Source organism: Epinephelus lanceolatus, chromosome 2, assembly GCF_041903045.1.
Source record: "Epinephelus lanceolatus isolate andai-2023 chromosome 2, ASM4190304v1, whole genome shotgun sequence".
NCBI lineage: Eukaryota > Metazoa > Chordata > Actinopteri > Perciformes > Serranidae > Epinephelus > Epinephelus lanceolatus.
Window position 1 is genome coordinate 30,325,001 of NC_135735.1, and position 10,746 is coordinate 30,335,746.

The 10,746-nt window shown below is 41.6% G+C and overlaps 1 protein-coding gene across 2 annotated transcripts in view; it reads right to left on the bottom strand.

Annotated features, from left to right (window-relative positions):
- LOC117260150 (CUB and sushi domain-containing protein 1-like) overlaps positions 1 to 8,894 on the bottom strand; it is a 529,510-nt gene extending 520,616 nt beyond the window's left edge. For both annotated transcript variants that reach the window (XM_078176328.1, XM_078176324.1), the window contains exon 1: positions 8,625 to 8,894. In XM_078176328.1, the coding sequence (XP_078032454.1) occupies positions 8,625 to 8,760 (136 nt within the window). In that variant the 5' untranslated portion in view covers positions 8,761 to 8,894. The remainder of the gene's footprint in view (positions 1 to 8,624) is intronic.
- Between the last annotated feature and the right edge of the window lie 1,852 nt (positions 8,895 to 10,746).

A 10,746-nucleotide genomic window follows, 5' to 3' on the forward strand; every position in this document is an offset into this window, starting at 1 on the left:
AGTTGAGAGGTTCATTTCATGCTTATTTTTAGAGCTGGCTGGCTGAGTAATCCTGTGTTATGAAATAACCCTCAGCTCCCACCACAGCGAGGCGTCTGCACCACAAGGTACAGAAAAACAGCAACAAACTGCTGTGCCACAGTGGCCGCATTGAAAGCTCTATACAAACCAAATGCAAAGTTTTAACTCATGATGTAAATTATAATTCTTCATAGTCTGCTACAACACAGAGCTCATCAGGCATATATTTGGGGTAAACAGAAGTCATGGTTCAGTTTAGGAGTCACACTTCCGTGAGAGTTCGGTACAGCATGAAAAAAAAACTACATAAATGGTAAGTTTCTTTTCATCTATTCTGAACAGACCATAGTGAAAGTCTCAAAGACAGACAAAATCATCTTGCTGGGGACTGAGGAAGCATTTTGCCCACTGGCAACTTTGGTAAACTATTTTTATTATGAAATAAGGAACATCTCAAACACTTCTGTTTTACACTGTATGAGCAGTGAACAAACACTTTCCCAAAAGGCAACAGATCACAGAAGGCTACAAAAATGAAAATCCTCTCCTATGCTATGAAACTGAAAATACAAAATATAGATAATAAAAAAAAACTTGTGCATACTGAGAAGTGTTTCAGTTAATTACACCTTGGCTATATGACAGTTGCTCCAGTAATTATTTTATCCCATTCTGCTTTTGCATCTGAAATCTGTCTGAAAGCAGCGGGGATAGGGACTTGGGCTCTCGTTTTGACCAATCTGGGCAATGCCGTTGAATGTGTGTTAGCATGTTGGATGTTTTTCCATTAACATACCCAAGGCTGGAGCAAGGCCGACACACTGTCCTCGTCTTATACACGACTCTCTCTCTGTTGCTGTTGTAGCTGACCAGGAATCCAAAGGCGCATCTTTCCGCTCACCATGGTGTAGTTGGCTCACATGGCAACCAGCTTGTTGTGCTAACCTCATCAGCTAAAAGTTTCCAGCCAGAACTCGCACTTGTGAACTTTAGTTCCACATTATGTGCGCCAATCTACATACCAATTATTCTGTGTGCTGCTGTATTCACTGTTACCGTGACGATTCAGTACAAATACAAAAACCCTTACAACACTAGTATGCACACGCTGCTAGCAGTTAAAAAGATGAATGTAGTGGTCTCTATTAGTTGGGTTTAAAGCTTTCAGAAAATGATAGTTCAGAAAAGGAGCCTAACAAATAAACTAGACATGGCATTTACTAATGCATACTAATGGGTGGTAAAACACAATCGGCCCGTCTATGCAACAGCACTTTTACGGGGTTCATAATTTTAAGCTCTGTCATGCTATTACATATGATATACACATGCCCTTTTATGTCTTTTTATGCTGTCCTTTCTGATTTGAAATGACACACAGATGTAAGATTCTGCTGTGTGTAACGCAGTATTTACTGCAAGCGTGAAATATTTCAGTCCAGTCATTAATATCAACAGATTTTAGAGCCCTGTTTGCTCTTGCCTTTAGGTCAGCTCGGTGGATTTCCCTCTATATCTGAGGTATAAATTCAGGGCAGACAGGGTTATGATGTCATTACTTAATGCCAGACATTACTAGCCGAGCAGCACAAGATGGAAAAGTCATTCCTGATTAATTGCGTCTGCTGGGGAATACATTTTCATTTTCTCTTTCACTTTGTCCCCCAGTGCACAGGAGTGACTCTCCTTCCTCTCTGTCCCAATGTCTCTTTAACACAGTGGCTCTGATCTCTGCCTCTATCTCAATCTCTCTCTCCCTTCGTCTCTGTGTCTTCACACATATTCTCCTCTGCTCTCTCTGCCCTCTCCCCCTGCATTAGTCTACTGTATGTAGGCCATGGCTCTTTTAAAAGTTCTGTCATTTGAACACCATAAAGATAGATTACTCGCTCATTTTCAAGCCAGCATGGGCGGCTAAAAAGACATTTTCTTTCCAGCATCACAAGCATAATGACCCATGCACACTTAACATGTACTCTGTGTGTTCTCTGATAGTTAACTCCAGTAGCACAGTTTCACTTCACATGTTCTGAACATACATAAATATATATATATATATATATATATATATATCTATATATATAAATTTCAGAACTTGTGAGGATTAAAAAAAAAACGGTTCATTGCTTCCAGTAATCATTAGATCTTTCTGTAGCTCTCTCTATCGCCACTGTCTCTTTTACACACACATTCACACACTACCTCTTTGCTCTCCATTGAACTGTGTACTCTGCTGTAGTTAACTGTATTGAAGTGCGTGTGTATTCACTATTCTCACTGGACAACTAGAAGGACCCTCAAGTACCTGAAAATCATCAGTACTCAATGAGATGTCTCACTCTTTCTGTTGCAAGTGCACGTACACACTACACACACATATGCAAGGTCTCGTGCTCTTTTCTCAAGCACAGATTTGTTTGAACTGTGTGTGGACTTTGGTGTGACAGAGGGGATTCAATTATTATACAAGCACCTGAAAACACCGAACAAAATGTCTCTCTTTCTGTGTATGTGTGTTTCTCTGTGTGTGTGTGCCGTTTAGTCTGTCGCTCCCACGTAGAGGTGAAAGTTATAAGTGCTCCCATGCTTCTCATACATAGGAAGCAGAAAATTATTAAAACACACACAAACACAGGGAATCCCAAACAAATGTGCACACAGATGCAAAGCACCACACACTGCTTTTTAAATTTAAAGTAAGCTGCAAAGAAATGTATCATCAACACACCAACACAAGCGCAGAGACACCCACAAATATGCACATGCTCAGACATGTGCTTCTGCATATGCATAGGCACTGTACGGTACTCATGAGAATCACTGAGCATCTGGTGAGTAACAATATCAATAACAATCAGAGCATGTCAACCTTTGATTTTCAGAATATATCCTTCAATTATCTGAAGCCCTGTGTTTTGTTGTAGATGCTGAACTTCACTTATGTTGAATGCCAATAAGCTACCATTCAACAAATTCAGCAACACTCCAGTCTAAGTCCCCATATTTAACATATATAGGCAATATACATATTAGTAATGAATGGTTCATGATACTTAAGGCAATAGAGACAATTTTTAAGTGTTTATTAATATAAAATACATTTCAACAACTACAACTTCCCATACAACAACATATTTTACATAATTACAGCTGTGTTTTTCTACAGTCACTCATTATCTATTTCTAAAGCAGCCTCTACTTACAGGCTAATGAATTTTAGTTAACAAATAGATGAATAAATACTTATATCTGTTTACAACTACATAAGAGTGTTCTAAACAATTGATTTAACTGTGTATAATGTTTATAAATGCATAACAGGGGAACTTTAAGCTAAGTGTGCTATTCTTCTAAATTGTAAAAAATACATGAGGTAAATATAATAAACACAGTGTCCGCTTGCTTCGGTGTCAGCATGTGATGTGAGTGCAGGACCTCTGTCATGTGATAATGGCTGATTGTAGATACTGTAGGGTAGGGGTCAGAATCACCAGAGACTCCATGATACGATATTATCATGATACTTAAAGAAGCAACAGACAGCATTTTTGCCTATATATATCATTATGAAAATAATGTGGGTTGCACAGGGTAGTATACACAGTAAAATCAGACTATCAGTGTTTACATAGGTTACTTAATGGCTTTGCAATAAGCTTCTGCCACCGGGAACGAATTTTCGCAGAAAAAATCTGCTTTACGGCAGAAAATGCGTCATGTATTGCCAAACTGGTCGGTCAGCCAATCAGGGACTGGAGCTGGTCCTTATGAGGAACTGGCCAGGGCATGAGACAGTTGAGTCAGGAGCACAATGGCAGATGGACTAAGTTTGGAGATAAGTGGAAAAACGGCCTCCCAAAAGAAAATGGGCTAATCTGTCTGAGGAGGCGAGGATGCACAAAAAGGAGAGAGATAAAAGAAGAGGAAAAACAAGAGTAAACCTCAATCAGGCATTCAAGAGATGGAGGGAGCTCCGTGACCAAAGAGGCTTCAAAACCCATGTCCAGCTAGCTTTCTTTCTAATGGATCTGTAAGTAACACGGTTAAATGTTAGCTAGACCAGAGAGGACTGTACTGTACTGGCTGCTGGTTCATTCCTAGCTGGCCAGCATCGCAAATCGCCGCAACCAGGGACCAGGTAGCGAGTGTTGGTCGGCTGACATCTTCCATTCTACAGCGGCCCTCGGACAGTGATTACCCCCAAACCCATTCCCCTATCGGGAGTTATTTTTCAACAGTCACCGGCTCACTATACATTATCCCTTACGTGTCTACTGTTGTTTGTACTGATACTGTACATATTGGTATCATTTACTGTGAGCTGTTTGTACTGGTACTGTGCATTCTGGTATAATTATTTGCATTACCATTTGTTTTTTCTTCAGATAAATAATGTAAGTGTTGCTCGGTCTCTTTACTCATTTATTTAGTAGAGTGTCCACACACCTTCTCATTCTACATATACATAGAGGTACACTGGTGGCTTTACAGCCTACATTTTATTGATTATCTCTGATCCCCACGCTCAATTTGGTCTTTGCGACAGTGCGAGCAATACCGCTGACGCTAGGTGGCGCCAAGCTAAAAAAAAAAAAAAACGAATCCTATCTGTTGCCTCTTTAAGTTATGATACACTATTATTATGATTTGCTGAGTACTGCTGTGACACATAATGAAATATATTGCAATTTATTACCTTTTTTCAACTAAAAATTAAGTTCCCCAAGCTTTGTCAATATTTGTTTTATATAATAAGAAAAAGTTTTCAGTGTGTTCATAGCATCTGAATCATTTGTATTACAGTAAACTTTATCTAGTGGACTAAAAAGGTAATTGATTTTATTATTCTAGTAAACTACCAAAAATTGAATTAGTGTTTGTATTAATTTGCAATATTAATAAATTCACAAAAAATATAGTAAAATATACTAGGTGTCCATGTACCGATACAATATTGCCATGCAAAATATTGCCATGCCGTATCGATTTTTTTTCTCCCAACTCTAATATAGGGAGGAGATCATAACACAGATGTGACGAGTGAGCAGGTTGCATTTACTGAAGAAGGCCATGAGAAATGGTCAAAATTTGCTGGAGTAGCTCGATAAGTGGTCCTTGCTTTTAGAATAGTTACCGCAGACAGTAGGGAATTCTGTAGGGAATGTATCTAAAAGGTCTTACTTGAGTATAATTTTAATCACTGTCTGACAAACAGACTATTTTTTTCTTTTACATTTTATTATGCTTTCTGAATTTTCACAAGTTTCATTGGCAAGTGTCACACTTCTCCTATATGTCTAATACCCTCAGTTTTATGTATACCTACAGTGAATTTGAATTGGGTGGACAGCTCCGTTTAATTAGCTATTTTCTTATCCACAGGAACACTGTCTGTGTGTGTGTGTGTGTGTGTGTGTGTATGTGCGCATGCGCGCATGTGTGTCCGTTTCCCGTGTGTAATATCATTATGCCAGGCAGGGGGACAGACAGCTAGTTCCAATATCTTGTTGTTTGGCATTGATTCAATGTCAGCTAATTGTCACCATGTGCATGTACTTGTGTGTATCAGTGCGTGCGTCCGGGTCTTAATGTCCTCATAAGGATAAAAACATTAAAAACCTTTGCAAAGAGAGACATTTAATCAGCCCTCACTTTGAAAAGGGAACCAAAATAAGTCACTAAAATGTCCTATGTGTGTGTGCGTGCGTGCGTGTGTGTGTGTGTGTGTGTGTGCGTGCGTGCATGTGTAAGTGTGTGTCTGTGTGTTTATGTCTCTAAGTGACCAAGTGAGCGTGTGTGAGTGATTAAACAAGTGTTTCATGGTCCCAGTGGAGGCCTAAAATGAAGTTCTCAGACATGTTATTCTCAACCAAGTGTGTGTGTACGTGTGCACGCACGTGTGCGCACGTAAGCATCAGCATGAGCCAAAAACGTCTTTCGTACTGTTCCCTGTAGAGTGTAGTTAACAATATATCAATTATATAAGCACTGGCTGGGTTTTATGGGAATTATCATCACATTTGGACAGTTGAACGTGTCTTGGCTGAACAACCTGTTGATGAATGAGCTGAATGTATTTTTTCTCTCCGTCTCCGCTTCTTACAAGGACGCACAGTTTGGCAGCTAAATTTATGTAAAGATTGTAAATATGGGAGTAGAACTGGCCATGAAAAACTGATTTTGTTTTGTTACATAGGCATCTGATAAACATAATGACGATTCACGATTAACATCATTTTTAAAACTAATTTTATGAATTACCAAATGTTGCTTGATCCAAAATTTTGGGTTTTAAAATGAATTCCTAACAACATAATTCATAGGGAATTAGGCTTGAATCATTATTTTCATTATCATTATTATTATGTACTTACAACAAGTGACAATAATTACAGAAATAGTTAATTTGGTAATTATCAAAATAATCCCCAATATCACTGTCAAAACATGAACAGAAATATCCAATTACAAAAGCTCACTGAGATTAATATTGAGAACTTTTCACTAAATTTTTGTTAAATAACAAAAACTAATCACTTGCATCACTAAAATCCTGTTTAATAGTACCCTTTCCTCCATCCTCTGCTGCTTAGGTTGTTTATTTGCACTTCAGTTTATGTCTGAAGATACCTGACTTTTTTTGTGACATTTTTAAGTGACATTTCCAGACAATCAATAATTAGTTGTGTGTTGGAATTTAAAGTGCGACATCACATTTAAAAGGCTGGCAACCATCTGGGGTTTGAGGTTTGACGAAATAAATTATTACCACCCTCCGTCTGTCTTTCCAGATGTCAGTCTGCCCTTAAATTTTCTCTTACTCTGTCTTTCTGTGTGTTTAACTCTTCAATAACTAAAATAGCTGCAGGTATATGCTGCACATCACACCATGATAATATGACATATGAAAGCTTCATTTGTGCCCAAGGTCAGGGTTTTTAGACGATAAATTAAAAAAATAAATTAGATGTGACATGTAAATCATGTGCGACATTTTCGTGGTTTAAATTGAGAGGAATAATCTAATATACAATCTGCAGCAGAACTGAACTGTTTATGATTGTGGGGGGAGAAAAATCAGTCTGGAAAAAAATGCAGATTTTAAAGGTGATAAATAGCGTAGGAAACACAGACACAAACAAGTGCACACACAGATTAGAATGAAAGATAAATTGCAGGTGATAAAAGAAGCAGTTGCTTCAATCACAAACAGCTTAAACGCGCCATCATCATATTCATCAACATACACAATTCTCCCACAATCACACTTTCACTCAGATTCCCTCATTTCCAAGTTGACAGCCTTCATGTATGGCAGGAGAATACAGATAAAGATAACACCATCAGCCACACAAACTAACACACACACACACACACAATCTTGTATCTTATGCACCCAGAGATAGATGGAGGGCAAGGGTAAATGCCTGGAAACTAGTAATACACAAGAGGGGGAAATCTGACAGATTTGTGCGTGTGTGTGTGTGTGTGTGTGTGTGTGTGTGTGTGTGGGGGGGGGGGGGGGGGGGGGGGGGGGGGATTGAGAGAGAAATACAGAGGACAAGTATTGAGAACGAGAGGGAGGAGAAGTGCACACAGAGAAGCTATTGATAAACAGAGTAACAGTAACGCTCCCACCAAATGAGGAGAATGTTAACACTTTCTTCTCTTTCCACCTAGAACACAAGGAACCTCCTTGGTCACTAAATCCTCACCAACACGGACCTGGTGGGCTGCTGACACACAGCATCAACCCCCTGTCATACCATCAGATGCTCCAACAGCCACTGAGACAACTGCTTCTCTGTGTGTGGTGACTCCACAAAATCATGTTACACAATGAGTATGGGATCTTCTCTCTAAATGCCCTCCAGGGAGAAATTTCACCCCATCTCCTTCTGTCTAAGCGTGCTCATTTGTAGACTGTAACACTGGGTATTAAGTTAGTTGCCAAGCTTTGCCTCATACCGAACAAGATTTTGAAATGTCTCTGTTTCAAATGTGATCCCCTCATTGCTGTTTCAACTCGAAGAAACTGCATGAAGTCTGGTTTGATGGATCTGAGATTGATTTTGAAGTTGGTTTATTTATTTTGATAACAATATCTGCACAGCATGGAGGGAGGCCCAAAAAATGAGCCTGTCTACACTGTTCCCCAGATGTAATACTGTGTCCAACTTGGGCACTGCACTCTTTCTCTCACGAGCACACACACACACACACACACACACACACACACACACACACACTGTGCGTGCATATAGGCTAGCTCTCGTTTTCCCTTTCGCACTCTCTACCTCTTGCTATCTCAAACACGCACGCACAAAAGGACACAAGCACGCCATCCCCAGAAAGGCGAGCGCGCGCACACACGTAACTCTCTTGCTCACACACACACACACACACCAACGCTGTCCGCTGCATCGAAACGGCACGAATTAACCACATCCCCCCCCACTCTCGCGTGCGCGCTCACACGCAAACACACCAACCTGCGAATATCCTGATCCCCTCCAACACGCACGCACACACATATGCACGCATGCAAGCGCGCGGGCACGCATACAAACACGCAGACAAACCGAAAAGCCTCCAAAACTCACCCTTGGACGAGGAGAAATCCCCGAAGAGAAGCCCCAGCAGGAGGAGAAGCGGGAGGTCGCGTCTCAGCCTGCCCGTTTTCTTTACATTCAGCCACCTCCTCACCAGCATCATCTCCGGCGCTCCCAAATCCGTCATTTTGCTGTTAAATAAATCCAAGCTGGCTTAATTTAAAAGCCTTCTCCCACCTTGCCGCTCTGCTTGACTGAAGGAAGCGGAGGGGGGTAAAAGAGGACGGCCGCCCCCCCTCCTCCTTTTTCTTTCGTTTTTATACAAAAAATATTTACACCCGAGGATCAATCACGAATATCCCACACACACATGTCCATGTTAACGTTTGGACGGGATAACCGGTGACGGGTTGTCGGTCTGAGATCGGGCAACACGCTGCTGGTGTGAGCTGTCATAGCAGAGACCGGAGGACCGGAGGAGAGAGACAGAGAGATGAAGAGATTCAGTGAAGGAGAGGAGAAAGGTGGTTGGTAGGTCCGCACAGCACAGCGAGCGAGCGACGACTGACAGAGAGAGGGGGAGAGAGAGGGAGCACGGGAGGGAGAGAGGGAGGCAGACGCACAGAGATGGAGAGAAAGACACAGGTTAGTCCGGGGAAGTAGCAGAGATGGAGGAAAAGTGGAAGATAGTTGAGGAGAAGAGAAACAGAGGGAGGGATAGGGAGATATAAAAGAGTGACTAAAGAGGGAGGGAGGAGAGGGAGGAGAGGAAGGAGGGATGACGTCCGGGAGGAGAGAGGAAAGAGTAAAGGAATGAGAGGGGAAAACTGATTAAGATTATAAGAAGGAGGTAAGGATGCAGATTTAGGAAAGACAGATAAACAGGGAGGAATGAGGCCAGATAAATGAAAGGAAAAAGGAGGGAAGGAGAGAGGAAGGGAGCATGAAAAGGAGATAGGGAGGAGAAGAGAACAATGTGGGAGGGGTGGAGCAATAAGTGATGGATGAAATGAAAGAAACAGGAAGAAAGAAAGAGATTTCAGTAAGACAGGGAGGGGGGAGAGGTGACAGGAGAGTGGGGGGATGAAAGAGAGATGGTGGGAGGGAGACAGAAAACACTGAGCGATGGAAAGAGGAAAGGGAGGGAAGAGAGAAGAGTGACAGAGAACAATGTCAGGAGGAAGAAAGGTGAGAAAGGATAAAAGAAAGATCTCAGGAGGGATTTAGTAAAGACTAAGTTCGGGAAGGAGGGTGATGAATAGAAGGAGATAGAGAAAGCATAAATGGGAGAGGAAGGAAAAAGTGGGATGAGGAAAGAGAGAAAAAGGGAGGGCTGGGAATTTCAGGACAGCAAGGAAGGGAAGGAGGAAAGGGGATGGAAGAGATGAATAGAGGAGAGAAAGGGAGGATGAAGAGAGGATTGGCATGAGATATTAGGAACAAATATGATTCAGGGAGGAGAGGGGGTGAAATAAAGATCAGGGGAGAAGAAAAGATCAATTTCAGGAAAGAGAGCAAGAAGGAGTCAGAAAAGAAAGGGAAAGCGTGAGTTAACATGAACAGGAGAGGGGTTGTGTGAATTGAAAAGTGGGTTGATGTGCAAAGGGAGGAAAAGGAGAATAAGTTAAGAAAGGAGGATCAGGGGGAGAGAAGAAAAAGGAAGGGATGACGTGATGGGGAGAGTGGGAATGACACAAGAAGTGGGAGGGAAAGGACAGGAGGGAGAGGAAGCAAAGGGTAGGTGACAGATTGAAGAAAGAAAAGGAGAAGGGACACACACATACACACGCGCACACACACACACACACACACACAGGGAGTGACGATGGGAGAAAGACGTCAGGAAAGAGGAGAGAGGAGGACCCACCAATAAGAGAGAAGTAGAGGTAAAACTAAAATGTGGGGGCAGGTGGAGGCTGTTTGTCTAGGTCTGCCAAACACACATACACACGCACGCGCGCAGCGCGCGCGCACACACACACACACACACACACACACACACACACACACACACACACACACACACACACACACACACTATCCGTTTAAGCACCTTTCCAGACTATAGATTTGAGGTCACATGATGTTAAACAAACAAAATTCATCACCCTCTCCCCCTTGCCAATCAATCTCAGTGCCATATAAACACCACTTTGATTCTCTCATCTCTATA